This window comes from Lichenostomus cassidix, chromosome 5 (genome assembly GCF_008360975.1).
Source record: "Lichenostomus cassidix isolate B80296 chromosome 5, HeHo_3.0, whole genome shotgun sequence".
In the NCBI taxonomy this organism is placed as follows: domain Eukaryota; kingdom Metazoa; phylum Chordata; class Aves; order Passeriformes; family Meliphagidae; genus Lichenostomus; species Lichenostomus cassidix.
The window spans coordinates 62,489,562-62,513,980 of NC_139486.1; the positions used below are offsets into that span (position 1 = coordinate 62,489,562).

Consider the following 24,419-nt stretch of genomic DNA (forward strand, 5'->3'; position numbering starts at 1 on the left):
TCATTAACACCCAGAGTGAGCAGTAATTTGGTTTCCAAAGCAGTTAAAAGCCACATCACGTTCAGAATGTGCAAAACGATGGGAATGTATTTCCCAGGCAGATCTGTCCCTTCAGAAAAAGCACATTTAGCAAATAAAATGTCACTGAGGAGACCCAGCTTCAGGCTGCTGTGGTTTGCTATGAGTTTATACAACACACCATGGTGTTGGAAGGGTTTGGTTCTCTCTTCTGCAGGAGAAGGGAAACCCACACAACCCTTCCCAGGGAAATGCTCTGCCAGGCCTCAGCATGAACCACTACCAGGGGCTGGAGCACAGCCTCATCCCTAAAACTCCCACTTACAGGTACAAAAGGAGGATTTTTGTAACAGCCCTCTTCAGGATGTCTCCAACCCCCAATATTCACCTTAAGAGCACCACAACCTCCACCCTGGGTAACTGGAACGGTAAATATCTGGGCCTTTTCTTCACTGTTTACTCACATGAGCAGAAAAACATTAAAATACATTACTACTATAATATTACATTATAATATCAACTGCATTACACTGAGCCAGTCTCCCAGCAGCATTTATGCACACACAGGTTTAAGCAAGGCTGCAGAACTCACCTTGGCTGTCAGAAATCAGGAATCTGTGTCGGTGTGACAAGGAAAAGGCCAGTTCCCAGAGGGGATGGAGAGGAAGAGTGAGGGACACTCCTGTCCTTCCAGCTCGGAGTGAGGCTGGACACTGATGTCATCACAAACGCCCTGCTGGCCTTTGGGGTGAGATCAGATATTTATTTTGGTCTGAAGAACTGCAAAAAGGACAAACGGGTGAGGCCTCTGGAAAAGCTGAGCGAGAGAAAGAAGGTTTCTTTAAAAAACATCAGTTTGGGCCCACGCCAGCTTCCCGGACAAGAACCAGGAGGGTGATTCCCAGCAGAGGAGACCCCCTGGATTGGTTTGAGCAGCTCTGGATCAAAAAGTAAAACAAGCAAAGGAGAAGAGATCCGATGCTGTGGCTGCATGTCCAGAGATTATCCCGTAATTTGGTATAATAAAGCCTCTTATCCAAGGGGATAAGCACAGAAGCCACTCCACAATCAGCTCACTGCCGAGGCGGAGTTTCTTATCTCTGGGGAAAAAAGCCTTTTTAAACAAAGTCAAACACTCTGGATGAATACACTGAGTCATTCTGAGGAGATGGTCATGATAGGTTCGCTCACAACACTAAAATCACTGTTTTCAAGGAAAACTTTGTGTGGAAGGATCTGGTTATAAATTCACTGCTATGCAGTTGGCTGGTCTTGCAAAGACCTTGCTCTGAGCTCGGCGCCTTAACTCCAAACTCAGTTCCTTCCTCAGTTCCTCATGCTGAGCTCCATTCCACTCCCTCTGGTCTGCTGGACTGTGGCATTGCTTCGGGATGGAGCCATCCTGGGAGCTGCAGCTCCTCAGCGCCAGGAGAACCACCAGGCACACTCGCCCAGCAGAGGCCGTGCCAGCTCTTGCCCCTTGGATTTGGGGTGAGGGCGCAGGGAGCGAGGCAGGGCGCATCCCAGCGCCGGGGGTGGCACAGACAGATCCCCATGCCTGCGGGGCAGGCAGGAGCAGGGCTGGCAGCCGTGGATGGACACACATCCCCCCGGATCCAGGCTCCCCGAGCAGTGCAGGGCTGTCACACCCTCCCCACGCTCCAGCTGCGCCCGAGGTCGGAGCGAGGTCAGCAGTACCGCAGGCGCCAGCGCAGCGGGGACAGCAGCTCGGGCACAGCTCTCCCGGCTATTCTCCTGCTCCCAGACCTTCCCCCCCAAAATCAGGTTGACATCCAAAGCCCATTGCCAGGCTGAGCGTGTCCGATTTTAAGTAACAGCCACAACTGCCCTGCTGCACCCTTTACCCTCCTGCTGACCCATCTCTGATCCCTCCGAGCCCAGGGCTGCTGGATGCACACAGACATCTCGCAGTCGCAGCCAGCCGGGGTTTTACCACCAGTGCTCAGTGCAAACACACACTAAATCCAACACAGCTCCCAGACCTGTGTCGCAGGAGAGTCTCCAAGTCTCTTAACTCGTTCCGGGTCTATCAGCTGCTCTTTACACGGAGTTTCCCGAGGCTCCCAGGCGGCTCCTGAGGGGCTCTAATGAAGTCGTGACTCTGTGTGTGTGGAGTTCCTGCTGGAATTTGTAGCCAATTAATGTTTTTGTGGTTTCACAGGCAGCATGATAAGGACTGAATCTGCTCCAACACCTCCAAAACCTGCAGCAGCTCATCCCTGATGCCAGAAATCATTGTTCCCAAGGCAAAAAAAAAAAAAGGAAAGGGTCTCATAAAGACACATTTGCCTGAGCCCTGTTTAGGTTTGTTACATCCTTCCAAGTACTAGGAGTGGTGATGGCCTGTGAAGGACATGCTTTGCTCCAGGAAAACTGTTTGAGGGGAATACTGGAGACTGGGGGTGAATGGGTGCTGGGAGGTTTTGGGGATAAGCTGAACGAGAGGGGATCTGTCTGGAAACATGGCAAAATTTATCCTGGAGGGATAAATAAGACATGGGAGGAATGGTGCCATCTGTGTGGAGTCCAGGCTGGCTGACTCACAGAATCCCAGAAGCATTTACCTTGGAAAAGGCCTCCAAGATCATCAGGTCCTATCTTCAGTTGTGGTAGTGGGGAAAACTTCTCAATATTCTGATTTTTTTTTTTCTTGTTCTTCTCGATATGGTTTTCCGAGCATAATCTGGATTTTATAGGAAGGGGAAGTTTTGTGCCTTCAGGCCATCCTGGGCAGCATGTTATTTAAATTGCTGTGTAATCCCTGAAAATCGTTTTCCTGAGTATTCCAGAGGCACTCCCCAAGGAAAGTCTGAGGGTTTATCATCAAGCCCACTGTAAATTCCAGTCGGAAATCCTGAGCCAATGAATCATGGCAGCATCATTCCTATTTTATTATTACTGATGCACACACTCCATTTGTTTTTCCATGTTAAATTCCCTGGGTGTGCGCAGCAGGATCCTACTGGTGCTTTTATGAATAAACATGTATGATTAATCTGAAATTTTCTCTAAATGAAGCATATCTGGAAAGTTATTTCCAGTGTTTTCAAGCCTGAAATGCATCAGCATCAAGGTGGTTTGGAAAATAAGCATTGAAGGGAAGAAAAATGAGGGAGGAAACTCAGGATCTAGGGAAAGTCAAAGAGCAAGTGAATCCCATCCCTCATGAAAAATTAATTATTAGAAAAATGAGTTATTATAAAACACAAGGCATTGTTAATTAGATCAAAGAACAGAAGTGACTCCAGCAAGGATTCTGGCCTGACATCTGTCCCAACAGGATTAATTTAAAATAAACATCAGGAAGAATTAAATAAATCAGTCAGTTTGTGCCTCCTCTTGCTCTGGACCATGGAACACTGAGGCTTGCTGTTAAAGAGTGATGAAAAGGGATTTCCCCCCCACCCTCTATCCATAAAAAGAACTTGCATTATTTCCAGATTTTAGAAGAAAACTAATTAAGAAAGTTAAATTACAAGAAAATTTGCTCAAATATGAGGAAAAAAATGGGTTGGGAGGAAGGGGTCTGCCCTTGGAAATGGGGAGCTGCTGCCTGTTTGGATTCTGGTTTCCTGACCCACACTCATCCGTGGGGCTGCTTTTGGGACATCATGTTCCTGAGACAGGGAGATCCCTTTGGGAAGTCAATTCCCACGGCGAATCCCAGCTTTCATTTCACGGGGAGATGAGAACAAAACCCAACCGTGCTCGTTAATGTGCCACATAATTCCCTTTTTATAGACTAATTATCTGATGTGGTATGAATCCAACCCCACTCATGGATCTCTGGCTGTGATAGGGAGAAACATCCCGCAGGCTGGGTCAGGGAGGAATATCTAATTGCTAAATCACTCTCATTCTGAACAGTCCAGAGTCCCCTCCTTGAAAAAACCTTCCCCGTGGCCCAGGAGAGCAGAGGATGCTGTTTCCTGCTGGGGCTTCATTTGTGTAGAAGGAAAAAGGGACTAAGCAGAGGTGAGGGAACATTCTGTGATCTGAGAGCACAAACCACTGCATGGGCTGACTGGGATGTGATGGCCAGGGGCACCTGCTCTGCTCCTTAAATCTGGGCTCAGGGACCACCCAAAAGGTGAGGGAGAAACTGGAGCCAGCTTTGTGTGGCACAATCCCTACCCACGTATTAAAAAGAAAGAAAAATGAGATGTTCCAGGGACAAAGGAACCCCAGGGAATTTGCTCTGTGCCCTGAGCCAGGTGCTGAGGAGCAGGAGAGCTTACCTCCTGCAGAGGAAGAAGGGAGTTTTCGCACCAGCTTTTCCCAGAGGACTTGATTCTTCCAAAACCATGGCATTCCCAGTGCGGGAAGCAGAAACGCTCTGGGAACAGTCACAAACTGCTTCCTCGTGGGAAATCTGGCTGCCTTCCTGTGCTTTTCTCATTTAGGGAGTGCTAAATGCTGCCAGGTGCCATCATCCCTATCCCAGCTTTCCTATGGACTTTGTACAGTCACTGCATCCCTGCTCAGGCAGCAGCACAGGAACAGCAGCGAGCACAGCTACAAAAAAAGATGGATTATTGATGAAGTGACATGATTATTAATTACATAATTTATGAGTGTGGAGAAAGCACAGCAACAAAGCAAATTCCCAACAACCTGGCTCGCTGAGGAGGCTCCCAACCCCGCTTTGCTCCATATCCTTTCAAAAATCCCTCTCCATCAGAACAGCTTGTTTGTTGTTTTCTAACACAGCTATTCCGGTGCTCCTTCTGAAAGCGGAAGAATATTCCTGGAGAGGCAGGTTTTTTCCAGCCCTGTTAAATTGATTTTCTTTTAAGAATCACTGGGCGGTCGAACCGCTCCGCCTCGGCTTGTTTGCGCAGAACACTCCGGAGAGGTTTATAGAGATATTAAAATTAAATATGAAGTCACGGAATAAATGGGGCCTCCATTCAGCGAGCCTTGTAAATCCAGTTTAAATGGTTCCCTTTATTAAATATCCTTTCCTCTAAAAAACAGATTAACTGCTCTCACCGGAGGCTCTGACGGAGAAGCTGTCGGATCCCTATGGCAACGCCGTGCTCCGACAGACCCCTCACTCTGTGCCAGACCCTCAGCTCCATCCCCGATCAGGTATCCCCTTGATACCATCTCCAGTTATTAATCACCATCTCCCACTGTTAATTACAGCCCCAAGGCCGGCACTGAGCCCCATGCCACAACTTCACCCTGCCCCGGTGAGTCCCATCCCCTGTGGAACACATGGATAGAGGCTGGATGCCTTCCTGGTGCACCGGGCAGCAGAAGGAGTCACCTCACTCCTCCTGTGTTCCCCTCATTTCTGGGCTCATTGTTTTCTTTTTTTCCCTACTTTTGGCTTCAATCTCTCATGCTGCCCAGCACCATTCCCAGTGGCCCTGCAGAGTTCTCAACATGTTCCAGGCTGGTGTTTGGAATTTAAGGAAAATTGATGTATCAATGGGTGATTTAGCTGGATTTTGGCATTTTGCAGGATGCTGGAGCTGTGCAGTCCTGGCCAGTCCCCATGTGGTCTCTCAGCACAGCTCCATTCCCGAGGGCCAGATGGGAATTACCTCTCTGCCTAGGGCTTTACTGCGGGAAACAGCCTCCAGGAATGTCCAGTTTGATGCTTCCTGAAAAACAGCTCCATGCACTGGTGCTCCAGGACCCCGAGGTTTTGGGCACAGGGATGCAGCCACCACAGGAGCAGCAGCTGGAGAAGAACAAGCTCATTTTTATTCAGCTTCAAGTGACACAGTCAGTGCAGGAGCCATTCCAAGAGTGGCTCTGCCAGGCTGCGGCTGCTTTCCCATGGATGGAGCTTGTGCCAGTGGATCCGAGGGCTCCCTGTGCTGCCACTGCAGCACTTGGAGCAGCAGAGCCAACGCTGGCACGCAGGGATTAGTGAGCATTTATCCATGATCTCCCCTCAAGCCCCCAGCTCAGCGAGGCAAGTGTTTATGCCACATGGATGGGGTGAGAAGGGCACAGTAAAATGAGGAATTGCCCACGCTCAGGTCCCTGGAGCCACCGAGTTAAAGGGATGTGTATCCCTTCTCCCTGGGTAGCACCAACTCTGCCAGGGCTGGTCCTGCCACCAGCAATGGGACAAATCCAGCCCCAGATCCCGGCATGGCTCATCCACCGGCAGGGGCGGAGCTGGGCGGGTGCCGGAGCGCTCTGTCACATTAATGTGACAGTCCCAACTGCTCCGTCTCTTGGCTCGCAGCGATTTTGGCACAATTACAGCCAATTATCATTAGCGGCACTAAAGCCGCAGTTAAGTGCAAGCGGGAGCTCGTGGCTTTCGCTCCAGGTGGGAAGACACTTCAGCCAGTCCTGGATGCTGCTCGGGATCTGCTGGCTGGGACATGTGGGGAGTGAGGTGGGGAAGCCCCAAGAAGGCTCCCAGGGCAGCACCAGGCGACCAGCTGGCACCTTCCCTGGCGAAAGGAGCTGCTCCAAAACGGAACAAAGAGCCACACCAGCATCCCTGAATCTGCAGGAAACTGCTGTGCCTCGCAAAGGATTAATTCCCGAAGGTCAGGATCCACTTTTGAACATCTCCCACCCCTCTCAGCGTGCTCGTCCCAGTGCCCAAGTCTTATCCAAAGCCTCTGGAAGTGCCCACAGCCCCAACAGCTCCTTCCCAGCACCCCAAGGGCCTCCTTCTCCCTGCAATTCCCCCAAGGTTCGGACACCTTCAGACACCAAACATGGAAATGAGGGAAATGGGATGCAGCAGGTTGGCTCCGCCAGGTACCTGAACCTCTGCTGGTCATCAAAACCTGCCAGGGGATGCCCAGCTGGTGAAAGCCGGGTGGGATTCCAATGGCCACACACCTCACGCTTCCCAGCTGGTGAGCCCACACCTTCCTGACGCACGGGGGACTCCAAGGACAACCTGTGGCCATCAGGACTCTGTCAGGGTGGCAGCAGGACGTTCCTGGCAGCATCAGCCATGATACAAGAACAGTTTGCTGAATTTCAGACCCAGGAGAGCCGGATACAGCTCCGCACGTCTCCCTCGGGTAGCAGATTTCTACAGTAAATCCAATTTTGTTTGACATTAATCCTAACTTTTCAGCCCGCCACAGATTATCCTTTTGGTGACGGCTCGCCATGCAGGAAGAGCAGGGATGGAAAAGCTTTTCCCTGGTTGTCTTTCCAACAGACTCTCCAAGGGAGCTTCCACATCCGGATAAGGGCTGGAGCTGGCTGTGGGCCATGCATAGGGGGCAGGTTTCTGTTCCACATCATTTCTGGCACCCACATCACTGATGGCTCCCGACGGCAACCAAGTCCCATTAAATCCAACTGGAAAATCTCAAATTGGTTCTTCAGCAGAAATACCAGGGCTGGGAATATTGTGCTCAGTGACCCCAAACCAGATCACAAATGTAAATGTCCCTGGATGAGCTCCTTTCTCCCACTGGGAGGAAAATTCCCAGTTTTCCGGGGAGCAAACTGGGAGCAAATTCCCTTCATCATTGTGGTGGTTTCCTTTTTCAGGAATTCTCTTGGTTTGATCTGCTTCTCCAGGTCTGTGCCTCCGGCAGCTCCCAGAGAGGAGCTGTGCTGACAAGACGGAGCAGGAAGAAAAGGCAAGGATCCTCTAGCAAAATCCTTAATCCCAGGAAGAAATCCAACCAGGAATTTAAGAACAGGTGTGATGCCAGCAGGGCTGCAAGGGGACAGGGACTGAGCAGCCCCAGCTCCTCTGATGGGACCATCTCAGAATCTCCTGCTCAAGGTGACCTGGGAGTGGAAGATGCTGCAAATTTCGGATGCAGCTGGGATCCAAAGCAGGTTATGGATGCAGTTCCACCATGCCCACCCTATCTGCATTCACCCCACAAGCCACATGTGCCCCTCACTCCCTTCTCAGTTATTAGGAGCTGATCCCATGTCAGACATTACTCCTTCCTTCTGCCCATGATGTTCCCAGAACTCATCCCCTCCTTCCCCAAGTGTGCAAGGGCCACAGCCCCAGGAAGCAGCAGGGCATCTCAACAGGGAGTGGAAATTGTGAAAGCCAAGGAAGAGCCTACGGGACAGCTCCAGAGGAGCCATGGCTCTGGAATGTGTGGGAATGGCTGTGCCACTGGCTGGGGCCACAGGAGCTGCTCCCCCTGAGGATGAGTGTGCAGGAGCCCCTGCAATGCCCCTGCACCTGCCTGTGCCTTCAGCCTCACACCCCAAGCTGCCCTGGACAGCTCTCACCTGAGCGTGGCTGCACACATTCCTACCGGGTACTCCTGATCCCATTATCCTGCTCCTCACTGCACCATTCCAAGCCGGTTATTTGATTCCTGTCTGTTCTTCTCCCCCTTGGAATCCTCCTGGCCACTTGGGATGTCTGTGTAGATGGCTTGGTTGCTGGAGCTGTCCTCGGGGTGTGTGTGGCACTTGGTGCCATAGGGCCGGGACACTCCGATGGCAGCAGCAGGTAGAGACAGCGCTCCAAGCAAGATGATTTTCCAAAGCAACATTCACAAATGCTTCCTTCAGAGTTCCTAAAGCCTAGCTGAGACAAGATCTGCCACCACCACCTTCCCTGCCTGAACAGCAGAGATTCAAATATTCCACAGACAGGGGCTGTCAAGAGCAGATTTGAAAAAAATAAGTCAATCCCTGCCTATCCTGCTGCTACTTGCTCTATTTCCATGGAAAACCCAACAGATTGCTCACCCCACAGCCTTGAGCACCCAAATCTGCTCCCAAGCACTCCTAAGTCCTGCAACCACAAGGTCCAGGTGGGAAGTTCAGGCAAGAATGGGAAGAACAGTCCAGCACTGGTTTGTTTTCTAAATCAATACAATTTTTCAAATTTATTTTTTAAGAATTACTTCTAATATATCTTTCTCACAGAAGGAGGGAATAGGGAATGTTCTCATTCCATCTGTAAACAATGAAATACAGATCTGGGAAACCAGGGAAGAGACACAAAAAAGTGCATTTTACAAAATTATCAACTAAAATATATTTTACATGTATTACGCTTCAATTTAAATTCTACCAACTGCATTTTTCAGTTTCAAAAAATATTTCCATATCTAATAGATTAAAAAAGCAGGAAATCTTTTCATTAGGGATAAGACTTTTCAGTTCATTTACATGCTGTTTGCACAACAGCATCAGCAACCATGTGAACCTCAATGTTCATGGCCTGAAGCAGATTCAACATGAGAAGAGTCAGGTTTGTCCTCTCCGGAGCTGGACCGGAGCCCTTTATGGACACAGGGCAAGGATAATTTTCCTGCTACCTGGAGAAGAGCCAGGACGAGGTGGGAGCAGGGGGAGAGGAGGCAGAAGGAGGAATTTCAGTGAGTTACTGTGGTTCCAAGGCTGGCTCTCACCCCTGGCCCAGCTGCAGCAGTGCTCAGGCTCACCTGGCCAGTGGGTCTCCAGCATTCCATGTCCGATGGCAGTGCCAGGGGGAAGTGGCCACAGCAGCTCTCCCACTTCAGGCTCGGGGGCAAAGGAGTCCCCATGGAGCCAAACACGTGGATTTAGGGCTTCCCATCACCTTCCACCCACTGCAGGGTGCAGCTGCTCTGCTGACCCCCCAGCTGGGCAGCTGCCATTCCCTCTGTGTAATGGGCAGGAGCAGCTCCACTTCTCCAGCATCCTCCCTCCCTGCTGCGGGGAAAAACCACTTCATATCCTCCCCCAGAAGCATCAGAGAGCACGTTCTCCAATGCCTCCTTGCACCCCTTCATCCGAGTGTCCCCAAAGTGCCACCTCTTCCCACCCCAACACAGCCCCACCAGCCCGACCACATCATTCCAAGAGACCCCCAGTGCCAAGCGAATCGTTCAGGAGAGATCTGGGCAATCCCTTTGACACCAACAGTATCTTGAGGTATAAGTGAGAGAAGATGCTTCACCTGCCAATTCTTGCTCACACACCTGGGATCCCCCTTCCTGGAGCTGGGTGTTCTCCCTGGGCTACGCAGGTGGGAATAAACAGGAATTTTCCAGCAGGAATCATCCACCAGCTGCAGGGAGATGCCTGCTGGTGCCAGACCTTGTCATCCCCTCAAGCCATCACCTCTGGACACGTTCCCCTCTTTGGTATGTAGAGCAAATCTCTGGAGAACTCCTGTGTGCCTGAACTATTCCACGTAAGGAATTGGATGCCGTGGGTTTTCTCTCCAGGCCGGGCAGGCGTGCAGCCACGGGAGCAAGGTGACAAGCCCTGCATCCCCAGGGAGTACAGGGAATGCTGCTTCCACTGATAGGACATTAAAGCAGAATGGACATTTCCACCCTGGAACACAAGTTCAGAAGCCCCAAAAGACCGGGAGAATGCAGATCCCTCGTTTCAGTGAGTGGCTCCAGCCAGCAGGAAGGTGGTGGCATGGGGTCGGTTCTGCTGTACGTTAGTGCAATGTCAGGCTGGACTCCCCGCTTGGTGCAGTGACTCCCCAGGATGTGACACTGTCCTTTGGTTTGCTTTGGGAATAACTCCAAGATAGCATTGAGATAAGCTAAGGTCTGTCTGGGATCTAAGGTCTGTCTGGGATCTGTACAGGTAAGGCAAGAGGCAGGACCTGCAGGGCTCACATGGTCCATGCGAACCTTTCCCGATGCTCAGGTCCTTTCAGGAGCCACAAAGCCACTTTGGTGAGCTTGCTCGGACACCGGGATGAGTTTGGAGGGGGAGAGGCTGCTGATGGCTCCAACAGCACTCCCAGGATCGGGACAGTCATGTGGGGAAGGAATTTTAAAAAGCCAAAAACACACAAGAAAAGGGTTTGCCACTTTCCCCTCTGGCTTCTTCCCACTGCAGACACACGGGGATAAGCAGGGACTGTAAACGACATTACAGGAAACAAACTGGGAAGAAAAAGAAAATCCAGGGCCCTTCTGAGCCATCAGAGGAAGAGCAACACTTGGAACATAAGGGAAAACATGGTTCTCCCCAGCAGAGCCCACTTTGTGAGCTCCGTGCTTCCGAGCGATGCGTGCCGGTGAGCACTGGGGCTTTGGGAATGGGGCATGAGATCCTGTGGCTTGGTCAGGACACCTGGGACAGCCCCAGCTCCAACCCTGCACTGGGGTGTAACACCTGTGACCCTGGCAGCTCCCCCTGCTCCACCATGGAGCAGGCAGCAAGCCCTAGTCCAGGTGGTGAATCACAGAGCAGCGAGGGGAGGACAGGGAAAAGACCAGGGAGAACAGGGGTCACCTCTTCCCCTGATGGAGCAATGCCTATCCAAGCATGGCACAAGGCCACTGCACCCAGGCAGCTCCCAAAGCTGTATTTTGAAGGAGCTCTCACCCTGGGAATCCTCAGTGTGTCCTGTGGGACCAAGGAGACTCTCCTGCGCTCTGCCAAGGACGTGGACTCAGTTCAGGGCCTGAGAACCACCGACTGTCCCAGCCACACTCAACCAACGCTGCACCAACACATCCCCCCTGCACTTCCCACCGTTTCCCCAGCCATGGCTCTGCACTGCTTCCTGGCTTTCATCCCCTGCAAACCCTCCCAACAGATGCAGCTCTACATACATATATAGATATAGATTTACTTATGCAAATCCCTATATCTATATACATATATTTATTTTTTACGTATATATTTTCATTTTATGCTTTTAACGAAGTGCTGTGCTTTCAGCTGCTGCCTCCCTCCGCGGGCTCCGCTCCTGGCACGCTCCTGAGTCCCAGGCTGGAGCGCTGGGCGCTCCCACCTGCAGCAGCACGAGGTGGGGAGAGTGCAGAGGTGTCCCAGGCCATGGTGCTGCCCATCCTGCCGCCCCGACGGAGGGCTGTGCTACTGCGGGTTCTTCAGGATGCGCCCGTGCCTGAAGTCGTAGACGTGACGACAGAGGAAAACCAGCTCGGGGTCCGTGTCCTCGGGCACCTTGCGGTGCAGAGGGGTGGAATACTCCTCTGAGGGAGGGACCATGATGGTTTTCCTGCCCGGGATCCCTTCGACTCGACGCTTTGCCAAGGCACAAAATCTGCAGGGCAATCACATTGAAGGAGTTATCAGAGAATCCTGGAATTATTTGGGTTGGAAGGGACCTTAAGGCCCATCCAGTCCCACCTCCTGCCACGGGCAGGGACACCTTCCACTAGGTTCCACCTTCTACTATCCCAGCCTGCTCCAAGCCCTGTCCAACCTGGCCTTGGACTCTGCCAGGGATCCAGGGGCAGCCACAGCCTCTCTGGGCAACCTGTGCCAGGGCCTCTGCACCCTCACAGGGAAGAATTTATTTCTAATATCCCATCTAACCCTGCCCCTTGGTAGTGTGAAGCCATTTCCCCTTGTCCTGGCACTCCAGGCCCTTGTACACAGTTATTCGCCATTTTCCTCTAGGCTCCCTTCAGGTACTGGAAGGGGCAATCAGGTCACTTTTCCTGGATGAATAATCCCTATTCTGTCAGCCTTTCCTTATAGGAGAGGTACTCCATCCAGATCAATCTGACAGCCTCCTCTGGACTCACTCCAACAGGTCCATGTCCTTCCTGTGCTGCAGACCATGACCCCATTCCCACTCCTGCTGCCTGTGTCCTGCTGGGAGATACAACTGTGGCTGCTGGAGGATAAGGGGAAGGGGAGGAATGTGAAGGAGGACAAAGCTTTGTCCAAGGAGAACTGCAGGAAGCAGCACAAGTTTGTATCTCCATACTGGTGGATATCATACAGCACCAAAGATGACAGCAATTAACCACCTTGTTTTTACTGCTTTGGCCTCATTTTTGTTAATTAGCCCCTAATAAAGATTCATGAACCAATGTCTAGGAAAACAAAGAATTCAGGATGCCTTCAGGGAACATCTCTCAAAGGTGACCTGACCCCAAAAAGCATGAAAAAATTCCTGCCAGCAGCTGCTCCAAAGGACTGAGGTGTTAGAAAGGAAAGGAACTGCTTTGATCCAAAGCTTGGGGATGGGAGGTTTTGTCTGGTTGCCTTATTTTGGTTTGTTATTGTTGGGGTTAGGTTGGGATGTTTTTGTTTGCTTGGGGTTTTTTGTTCTCAAAGGAAAGACCAAAATTCAGCTTCTAAAGAGTTTGTACACCAGTTTGTTTTTAGAAATTCCAAGAAAATTCCAAGAAATTTTAAAAATTCCAATTTTAGAAATTCCTGTTCCTTGGGCCAGGAACAGGCTGAAGAGGAGGTCTCAGGCATCCCCTCTGCGGCAGGGCTCCACAGACCACTAGATGCACCCAGCAAAACTGAAGAGATTGAAAGCATTGGTTTGCATTCTGGATCTGTGTCCATTCAATCCCTGTTCTCCTTCAGCCCTGCACATCCATCTCAGGATGGCAGGCTGGAATATGGATGCTGGGAAGCTCTTACTGACAAAGCTGCAGTTCAATCAGCAAGAGCTCAACCATAACAGTCCCAAGTCACTGCTCCAAAGGGTCCTCCTGCCAAAATCCCAGAATCTGGTGTCCAGCACAAGCACTGATGTGTAACAGCAGGTTTCTGGGTAGTCTGGCACCTGTGTCCTACAAGGGATGGATATATAGGATCTCTTCCTACCTCACTTAGATTTTAGCTCCAATTTCCATGTCTTCCTGCATTCCTGTTTCTGTCTTTCTTGAAACCACACGCAGTGGTACCAAGGTCATACAAGGATCAACATTTGGGAGCCCCTTGAGAAGAGCACAAGAGGCTGGGGAAGGGTTTGGAGCACCAGGAGCAGCTGAGGGAGCTGGGGGAAAGGAGGCTCATTAGGGACCTTCTCACTCTCTACAACTCCCTGACAGGAGGGTGCAGCCAGGGCAGGGCTGGGCTCTGCTCCTAGGGAACAAGGGACAGGTTGAGAAGAAATGGCCTCAAGTTGCACCAGGGGAAGTTTATGTGGGATATTGGAAAAAAATCCTTCAGGGAAAGGGTGGTCAGGCCTTGGAACAGGCTGCCCAGGGCAGTGGTGGAGTCACCGTCTCTGGAGGGATTTAAATGCCGTGTGGATGTGGTGCCTGGGGACATGGGTGGCCTTGGCAGTTCCAGGGGAACAGCTGGACTCGATGATCCTAAGGCTCTTTTCCAACCCCAACGATTCCATGACTCTATACAAACCAGCCATGTAATGGATCTGGAGTGGGAGAAGCCCCCAGCCTGCAGCAGAGCGAGTGTCACTGCCCCAGCTCCAGCCACACCACAGCCTGCAGGGCTGGGACAGCCGGCAGGGATGGAAATGGGCAGAGGGAGGTTTGGGAAGAGCAGCAGGTTCAGAGCTCCACCTACCTGCAGTACTCTGCGAAGGTCAGCACGTAGCACTTCTCCTCGATGCAGGCGACACTGTTCTCGTCCTGGTGCCGCGACGCAAAGATCTCATTCTGTGACAGGAGGGAGGGGACAGGTCACCCAGCTGGCCAGGAGCCAGGCAGGGCCAGCTGTGCACCCTCACCCATCCCCTCAACGTGGTCAGCATGCATGCCCACAGTGAACAGTTCCCACAGCCCAGGCTCCTGCCATGTGCTCTGTGCAACACAACTCTATCCTGCAACATGCCCTGACTCTCCAACCATTTGACCATGCCCAGCACACTTTGTGATGCCAAAAGTGCTCAAATCTCACATGAATTTCCACTGTCACAAAGCTCTTCAGCAGCAAGGCCATGGCTGACTGCAGCCCTTTCCTCCTGGATTCTCTAATCCATCTTTATTTCAAAACGTAAGGAATCCCTTCTTGTCCAATCACTTCCTCACCCCAATTCAATTAAAAAGGCTGGTTTAGTAAGAGAAGCGGCAACAGCCTTTTTCAGAATCATGGACTGGAATCCTGGAATGGTTTGTGTTGGAAGAGACCTTAAGGGTTATCTTGTTCCACCCTTGCCATGTGCAGGAACACCTTCCACTATCCCAGGCTGCTCCAAGGCCCATCCAACCTGGCCTTGAACACATCCAAGGAGGAGCAGCCACAGCCTCTCTTGGCAAACTTCTCTTCAATTTTTCCCAGAGTAATTTAGGGAATCTGGCTCTGCAGCAGGCAGGATTGGTTAGACACAGGGTAACCTGTGTCACTGTGAAGAATTTCTGGTATGGTTAGATGAGCAGAGATATCTCTGGGAACAAGGATGCCCTGAACAGGCATCATACGGAAGCATTCCCTGCAGGCTCCACTTCTGCTTTGCTGGAGGGGAAGACTCACAAAAAGGTGAACATTTGGGGACAGGGTTGATCAGGGACACTGGGAATGCCACACCTGCCTTCTGCACCTTGGGGTTCTGGTTTACTCCTGGAGTCAAAACTACCTGAGTCACTCTGGCAAGCCTGGCCCAGCCCTCAGCCCCAGCTCTCGTTTGTTGTAAGACCTGTATGATTAAATGGGTTTGCAAAAACATGGCTTAATTCCCCCTGGCATTCTCCCTGGACTGAAATGCAACTGGATACACTAACCTTTAATTTATAAAGTGCCACATTTTGGTTTAGAAACTCACCTGTGCCCTGCAATTCCCTGGCTGCTCCCAAGTCCTGCCCTCAAACCTCCCTCCCTCCCTTTTCATTGAAAAAGCAATAGAACTGAAGAAAGCACCAAGTATTTAAAACTGGGTTGAACACAGCAGGGAATTCTTCGTTCCCAGTTAAAACCAGCTTGTTCTGTCACCCAACACAAGCCCATGCAAAGCAGAGCAAGGCGTGAAGTCAGTGATTCACACGTTTTTCCTTTAAAAAGCAACTCCATTATCCTGGCATAGCATCCTCCAGTCAGACTTTAGTTCTCATCACAAATCTATCCAGGGCAAGAACGATGCATCCACATTTCTGCACAATACTAACACGTTTTTTGGAGTTTGAGAAGCAGATTAAGGGATTTATTAAAAGGCAGCACATGACACAGGCACTCCAGTTTCCTGCAAAATGGCAGCAGGAGCTTTTGCATCAAGCTCTGCAGTCTGGCAGGAATTAGAATATTCTTTTGGAAAGGTGTCAGATCTTGGTTCGGTATAAACTTGTTCTTCCTTACTCTTAAAGAAACATTCAAAATTACTTTCTATTTAATATGTGGATTTTTCTCAGATTAAAGGGAGAAACATCAACACTCAGCAGTTTCTGTTAGAGCCTCCATGTAAGGAACTCAGCAGCTTCAGTAAGAGCCCAGAGTTTCTCCACAGGACAATAAATCTGGGGGGAAAGCCCATCAATGGGACACCACCACTCAACACATCTGGCAACAGCTGCATCACAGCCAAGAGAGCTCCACTGCACTCAGCTTGAGGCCACCCAGGAATGCACAGAGATGCTCGAGGCAGTCCCCTCTTCCTGCAGGAGCACAGACAGCCCGGGATGCCCTAGCCCTGGATCTGGACTCACCTGGTGCATGCTGGGGTTGCGGCCTCCCTGAGTGTGCTCTGGTCTGTAATACCACAGGAGGCTCATCATCAGCTCCCCTGCAACCACACGGATTACAACAAGTCAAGCCTCAGTTTTCTCCAAGCGTTTTCCCACTCGTTCCCAGCTTCCTGCTGCTGCTCCATCCCCTTCATTCCCACAGCGCTCACGGAGAGGCAGCTGTGGCTGATAAATATTTCATGCTGAACTAGGTGTCCCTTTGTTACAGCAAGAAGCTGCACCGAGTCAGTCATGTTGCTTTTCCACTACAGCTTCGCCTCCTTCTACTCTGGTCACAACATCCCAAGGAAGTCAGGCACAAAAGACTCCCCAAAGATTCAAAAATCAAACGTTTCCACCTGAGAAAAGAATCCATTCAGCACACAAGCTGGAAAAGAGGCTCATCCAAAGGTGGGAACTTACAGCATTGATTCCCAGGTTCAGGGCAGAATTGCTGCTGCGCTGACAAAACCACAGTGGGCCTCACATACCTCGATTTATGTCTTATACATAGAGTTTTCTGAGCTCCTTTCCTCCTTTTTAAGCAAGATCTCTACTTTAAAGCATTTGGCTCCACCTCCTTGATTCAGGGATTGCCAGTCAGACACCAGACCTCACCACAAACCCCCACAACTCCCATCCCCAGCTCTACTGGGGTCCATCAGAGCTGCAGCAGAAGAGCCCTGTTGCCACCAGCTCCAAGCCCAGATGTTGGATTGAAGCACACAGCAGCTCCCCTGATGTTTGAGCAATGAAATAATACAGGAGAGGGCTGCTAAGATGGGCACTTGGCGAATATTCTGCGCTTTCACATCCAGGAAGATTTCCATTACCAGCCCCAGACGAGTGATTAAGGAGCATTTCAGCTCCTGGAACAATCCAAATGGAAGCCACGGCACCAATCTCCTCTCCATCACCCTGGTACCCTAACAGGGCGGCAGCTCTCCCGAGATCCATCCCCTCCCTGCTTCCAGCCTGCTCTGCCGAGCACACACAGACCCTCCCAGCACAGTACCTGTCTTGGGGTCCTCCCAGAGTGCAGAGATCTTGGCGACGTAGGGCATGGATTTCTTGCGGGGCCCTGATTTGAGGAGCACCGTGTCCCTCACCCGGATGATCTCCCCGTCCCTCTCCACAGCCTGGTAGCTCTTGCGCACGGCCGGCTCCGGCTCGTTCTGCACACACAGGAACCAAAACAGCCCAGTCAACAAGTGAAGGGAGACTTCATGGCTCTCCTCCGTAGCGCTGGCAGTGAGGAGCAGCTCACCAGGGGTACAGCACATCCCACAAAAGCCCCAGTTGCTGAAATTAATACTCTTATTTCAAGTTAAAACACACCCGCTCCTTCCACTCTGCATGCAAAACCATAACCTTCAGGAAAATCGCTTTTCCACCTGCCTGCCTGGAGGCCTGCTTTTCCTTCCCACTCAAAGGCACTGAAAACTAGGTGTGTTTTGAATGCTGTGTGTTTCTCTGACACAAACATTGTAAGAAAACCAATAAAACATGAAATATTTGACATGAGCAGAGCAGGGAGTGGCAGGGAGGCCATGGCACAAAGCTTTCCTTAGCAGGACTGCCAACAATTCCTTTGTACCCTCTGACAGTACAAAATTATCACTTTTGGGACTATGAATGGGGGGGGTTAGTTTGTTTCTGCTCTGAATTTCATTTCAGAATGCCTTAGCAGGATGGTTTAACCTCCTGCCAGATCTCCCAGGCAGGACTGGAAGCATCCTAAGGAGATTAACGCCTCGCTGCTCCTTTGGGGTGTGACAGCCTGAGGGATGGATGCACAAGGCCAGTCCCTGGCCTTGACAGGCTTCATTCTGGCACACCCCTTGGCACCTGGACACAATCCCAAAGGCTGAAGCTCCAAAACCTGCCCTGGCTGCTCAGAGCAGCAGCCTGAGGCTGTGCCACTGCACCAAGCAGCAGCACAGATCCTGCCTGGACCATGGCTCTCCTTCCTGCTGACATTTACTGCACATCAATGCCTTGTCCCACCTTCCCAGACACCACACAGGGCTCATTTCAAGCTCTTATGTTTAATAAGATGAAGGATACTGCCTTCTGCAATTGAAGTGGACTTGACTAGAGCTAATTGAATTCTCTGGCAGGAAATCTCCCATCTTACAGGAGCCAGTCTCTGTCCCTGAATGCAACAAATGGGAAAGTACAGACTGGAAATCCCTGGAGGAGAGACTGGCTGTGCCCCCATGTAAGTTACAAGAAAGGGGATTTTGGGTGCTAGAAAAATCCCATCTGGGAGCCAGAACATTGTCTGAGTCCTCTGTGCTCTGAGAGATCCCTGAGGGGCTACTGACACTGCCAATGAGAACCACCTTACGAGAGCAGCCTTTAGACCTGCCCCTGATAATTGAGGCTACAACCCTCATCTCAGACAGGTTTGCCCTACCCAGAAGAAAGCAGCTGGAGGATGATCCCTGTAGGATGGACTCCCACGTGCCTCAGGTGCCACCCTTGCACATGCCGGAGCCGGGAGGATCTGTCACCTTCCAGCTGAGGCCAGCACAGCAGCAGCAGGTTCTCCTCCCCTCCCAAACCACACCGTGCAAGGTGACACCAGCACAGGGAGGGAACAGAGCCAGCAGCACCTCCACTCCCATCGGAATTCCACCAAGAGGTTCCAGACAGCACCTAGTGACCATGTCCGGCCGGAACCAAGCCCCAGAACTCCCGAGCCTTCACGCCTGCAGGTGCACAAGGGGCTGTCCCCAGGGAGCCCCAGCACGCAGACAGACACCTACCACGACGTAGACAGCCTTCTCGCAGGCGGTGCCCACGGGGATCCAGCCGTTGGTGGCTCTGCGCCGGCTGATCCGCTGCTGCTTGGGGTGGGAATGGCCTCCTGCCGCTTTGCTGTTGGAGGCGTGCAGGCAGCCCGGAGTGTTCCGCAGCCCCGACTTGGAGCCGCTGGGAGGCTTGGAGCTCTGAGGACATTCTCGGGCCATGGTCTGAGGGTCAGAGTTGGGGGTCTGCAGGTGAGGAACGGGCTCTGCAGCCGGTGGCACGCTGGGCACGGGACATCCTGAGAGCGGGTGGGCAGGCGAGGCGGGGTGTCCTGCCACCGGGATTGTGAGGTTCAGCTGGTCCAGAGACTTGCAACCTTCTAAGGGAAGGGAAGAAATGAGTCAGGAATCTCATCTGTGACATAAAGCAACTACACGGCCAGGACTGTCCCACACCACAGCTGCTTCTCCCCAAAATCCCCTTTATTGCGTTACAGCAGTGAAGACTCTCCAGGTTGTAATTTCATTTTGCACTGTCACTGGATTGTAAAAAGCAAAGCCATTTCTGAGCCTGCGTGTTCCAGTGCTCTGCTGATGACACTGCACCACAACAAACCCATCTGAATCCCAAGTAACGCCAGCCAGGAATACATACGAGGCTGGCCAGTGTCCAAAGCAGTTCCAGTCTGTCAATATGTATAAAAGAAATAAAAGGCTTATCGAAACAATGGGAAGGATTAAATCACACTGCCAAAAGCAGCCAGCTTCTTTCAAAAAGCCAAATTCTACTAATCAGGGAAAATTGAGAAGATTCTCCAAATTAAATCCAGAAAGATGAAACAAGGTAGAACACAACTACAAGATGCTGCACCCTCAGCAAAACTGTGTCCCTGCAGCAGACACAGGAACATCAGCAGGTTGGAATTTGGCTGACGGTGCCTCTCAGAGCATCCCAGAACACCTTGCTCTGCTCAGGAGTCACAAACAAGCCTCAAGCCAGGATGATGGAAGAACCAGTTGTAATTACCCCCTATCAGCAGGAAGAGAGCATCCCATACAGTATGGGATGTATCCCTGCTCCCTAAACCTGAGAGTGTGCTTTTTGGGGTGACCAAACAGCTCCAGTCAGGCTCCACGAAATGCCTCAGACCAGAGCTTACAAATCTGAAGGGGAAATTTCATCTGAAGTCACCCAGCTCCAGCCAAGAAACTGCTGGGATCCCTTGCAGAGATGGGAAGTTATTCACTCCTGCCTCCCACTTCCCCCTCCCCTAAGGGGCTGCAATGAAGCCACCACGGAGCTGTGACTTCGAGGGATGCCACAGACCAACAACCATCAATCAATCAATCAATCAAATCAACTCAGAGCAGCAAATGCCACAGGAACCCCCCAGAGTGCCCGGACATCAGGATGCAGGCACTGGCAGGCACAGGACACATGGAGCAAGGAATCACCTCCCAGGTGTTTTGCTCACAAAAGCAGCTTTTAAGCTTGAGCTAGAGCAGGACGAAACTTCACAAAAATCTCTACTGAATGTCAGGGCCCTGGTGCAGAGCTGTTCTTGCTGGCACCCCTGGGACTCCTTCCTTGGTCACACACACTTTCAGCCTCTCCAACAGCACTGGAACTAAAGCAGCTCTCAGGGCCTGTCCCAGCTTATTCCCACCACTCTGCTTCTACACTGCCCACAACAATCGCCCAAGATCACAGCCCAGCCCCTGGATTTGTACCACACAGACACTGATATCCCCCTGTGAACACCTGGAAGACACCCAATCAGACAGATGTAATACACAGCATTCAGCACATCAAGCTGGGTTCCTCTCTGATGGGACCCTGCCACTTGCAGCCAAAGTGCTCCTTTAGTTCACTAAAAATACCCCACTCTTGGGAAGGAGAGTATTTCAGAGGTGCACAATTATATAAAAACCAATTCCTAAGCCCAAGTCTCTGTTAATATTCTCGGAGACCTCCTTATGCGCTTCAATCCATAAACCAAAATCTCCACAATTCCAGTGTTACAGGCTTTTCCAAGTTGCTCCCAGGAAGGAAATCACAGCAAGGGAGATCTCAGTGGCAGGGTGACACAGTAGCAAATACCTACTTCTGCAACTGGTGCTGCCCTTGCCAGTACCATGAGGAACCACTGAATCCACAGGGAGGGCTGTGCTCTGGAAAATACCACGTGTGCACCGCCTCCATCTTTCTGGCTGCACAAAATCAGAGGCACCAGCGTGCAAAAGCTGAGGAACAAAGTAGACTGGTATGACCTCGGGGCACTACACAGAAACTGTCAGGCAAGAACACACTGCTGAGCTGTTGTCTTGTGAGCACTCCACTTTCAAGAGCTCTGAAGCCACCAGCGAGCCCTGTCTGGCTGCTGCCGTAGGAAGCAGCACCATGACAGCAGGGATATTTCAGGAAAACAGAAATTACACTTCAACCAAATGCTCCTGAGTTTCAGCAGCTTCCTACAACGGAAGATGACAAAGCCTCACTTGAACCAAAACTCCATCTACCTACCTGAAAATCTGTTTTCAGTGGGCAAGTCACGCCAGCTCTTGGCTGGAACACGTGGTTAGCAGAAAGATCCCATGTCGGCACCCCCAGCAGCTGGGAAGCAGCCTCCTCTACAGACTGGCTATTTGCAGCACTGTCCAGCCTGATGGCTTTATACACAGAGCTGGTGTCTGGTAACCCACACACAACACTCCACTTTTAAATATTTAAAACGGCATTTTTCAACGGCAGAGGCAAAGCTCTGCGAGAAAGCAGGAAGTCTGAAAAGGAGGTGGGGACAGAGGAGAGCTGGGCAGGTTATGACTGTTTCTGTACTCTCTCATTCCAGTGCTTCACTGTCAGACACAGACAGAAAAGATGGGACCAAGAATTCCCAACCTAACAGTGCTCCTGGCACTTGGACCACCACAGTGGAAATTCTCTACGCAGCTCTGCAGCACTGATCCATGGAATCCAAAAAGCCTGCATGGCAGGCACCACGAGAGTCTAACAGCATAGGCAATGCCTGCTTCTCCACAGGCTCCGTGAGGATGCCTCAGCCCCCAAGTGAGGTTTTGGGATCGGAGGAGTAACTCATCCCCGTGCCGCCCGGAGTGGCAGAGAGGGACGGCGAGCAGAACTGAACCCTGCTTGTCCTACACAGATCAAAGCTCAGCCTTAGCTCCAGCACGACAAGCCGTGAGTCACCTTTTCGCTGCCCAAATCCTTTCACCGATTCTCTGCTGTGCACACCAACAAGACCTTTCAGTGGGAAAAACCCTCCAGGCTACAAACGGGGGAAGGGGAGGTGGAAGGCGGACTCCTTCCAAGCCGCAGCTTGGCTGCGGAGCCGAGAACTGCTCGCAGAGGGAAACCGCCTCCTGGCAAGCAGACTCCGCGCCGAGCCGCCCTCTTCTCCCGGGAACGCCGGCCGGGATTTGCGTGCACTTTGCACCTTACCTGCTGCAAAAGGCATTTTGTAGGGGTAGCTGCTCCGTCCTGCGTGCACGCTGCCGAGCCTGCCCTCCGGCACGTGCACCACGCCGCACACGCTGTAGCTGCTCACGGCCGCTCCCTCCCCGCAGCAGTACGGAGAGCTGCACCAGTGCAGGGGCTGGAAATGAGCCCCCGACGGCAAGGAACCGGGAGACACCAGGAGCCCCTCGCAGGTCGCAGCCTGCGACAGCTCGCTCTTGGGGTAAATGGAGCAGGGGGAGTAGCCACTGTATCCGCTTTGGCCATAATAAACATAAAACCCGTTCAACGGAGTCAGATCTGAGGATTCATAGAGACATCCACAATCCGTGTGATTCCCGGGCACAGGCAAGGGAGGGAACTGCTGCACGGGAAAGGAAGGCTGATGAAATTCCTGTTTGGGGGTTGGGGATTTCTCTCCGGGTCTTCCATACTCCGGCTTCATGGAAGCTTGTCCTCCCATGAGCAAAGGCAGTCTGTGGTAGAAGCCCTCCGTGCTGGCGTAGGAGCCAGACAGTGACTCGTAGGGGACAGGCTCTGTCGTCCCATAGAGCCTGGAAGAGTCCCGCTGCTCCCCTTTGCCAAACGTGCCCAGGCTCTGGCCTTGCCAGCTGTGCTGCCCATCCATTTTTAAGGCAGCCACTTCCTTCTTGGGTTTGACACAGTTCTTCCGACCGGCTTTGGCCCATTTGAGTGTAGATTTTGAACAGTGGTTCTCAGACTTGCCCTCTCCGTCCGATTTACTCCTCTGCTTCAGGGGTTGGTCTTTCTCGTGGGTCAGCTTCAGGAAGGCCACAGCGTTCAGGCTGGCCAGTCTCTTTGGGGTCGGATGGTAGGAGATGGCACCATCCTCCCTCTTTGCCCCATCATCAAAGACCTCGTCCAGCGAATGCTCGCAGCTATTGCATTTCTGACTAGGCTCATGCCGGTTCTTTCCTTTCCCTGCTTTCACAGCCGGTTTTTCCAGGGCAGGCCAGCTGTCACTGGCTTTGCCCTGCAAGCCCTTGAGGGTACAGTCCCCAGCAGCCTTCCCGGAGTCCCTGCGGAAGCGCCTGCTGGACAACAAGCCATCGTCCCGTTCGAACAGCAGGTTGTTCACTGCCTCCGCGTTCAGCGAGGCCAGCCGGCGCTTCCTGGGCTCCGAGGGAGCAGGATCAAGGTCCTGCTCAGGCCCTGGGTAAGTTCCTGTGCACTTCTCCCCAGATGACTCACTCTTGCCTGCTCCCACAGGCTGAACTTGTTCGGAGAACAAAGCAGGTCCCAAACCCTCCACCCAGCTGAGAAGGTGCTTTTTTTTACAGCTCGGGGTCTGTTTGGACAGAGAGCCAGCCTCATCCTCCAGCCTGGTGAGGAGCACCTTGCAGGTCTTTTTGCTCACTGAGGGGGGCAGCCGCCTCCGCAGCGGGTACGTCTTTCGCACTTCGCGCAAACTCTTGCTTTTGTTATTCCCCACAAACCCGCTGGGACACTTTGGAGCCTCCGAGGCATCTCCGTCCCGCTGCTCTGCGTCGGCCCTGTCCATCCTCCTGCTGCCTGTTGGCGACGAGGCCTGGCCAGCAGAACCAGCTGGATGTTTCAGAAGGAAAAGCTGTTTTTTCCGGGCATGCGTCATAGGATCAATGTCCAATCCTGGGAACGAACGGGAGAAAACATCTATTAATATCGCTGAGAGGGTCCCATCTCCTCACAAAGCACCAACTGCCAATTAGGAAATATTTGGGGAAGCTTGTTTCTATACAGCACCGTCTCTTTGGGTGATGGCCAGTTAAGCCAATTAAGAGACAGGATGCAATTAGATGTGGTTTAATATCAAGCCATGGAACACAGCAGTAATTAAAAGCAAGGCGGTGATGGCAAATGCCACAGCAGCTGGGGAGA

At 51.8% G+C, this 24,419-nt stretch overlaps 1 protein-coding gene across 2 annotated transcripts in view; it reads right to left on the reverse strand.

Moving 5' to 3' along the window:
- Nucleotides 1-8,976: 8,976 nt before the first annotated feature.
- The window catches only part of BAHD1 (bromo adjacent homology domain containing 1), a 35,129-nt gene continuing 19,686 nt past the window's right edge, over nt 8,977-24,419 (reverse strand). Inside the window, exons 2-8 of one of the 2 annotated variants that reach the window (XM_085063467.1) lie at nt 22,527-24,170; nt 19,085-19,446; nt 17,329-17,488; nt 16,296-16,372; nt 14,227-14,318; nt 13,333-13,484; nt 11,856-11,989 (exon numbers count right to left, since the gene is read on the reverse strand). In XM_085063467.1, coding sequence (XP_084919593.1) covers nt 13,352-13,484; nt 14,227-14,318; nt 16,296-16,372; nt 17,329-17,488; nt 19,085-19,446; nt 22,527-24,153 — 2,451 coding nt within the window. In that variant the 5' untranslated portion in view covers nt 24,154-24,170 and the 3' untranslated portion in view covers nt 11,856-11,989; nt 13,333-13,351. Of the gene's footprint in view, nt 11,990-13,332; nt 13,485-14,226; nt 14,319-16,295; nt 16,373-17,328; nt 17,489-19,084; nt 19,447-22,526; nt 24,171-24,419 lie in introns of both variants that reach the window. The other variant, XM_085063466.1, reaches the window with a different exon arrangement.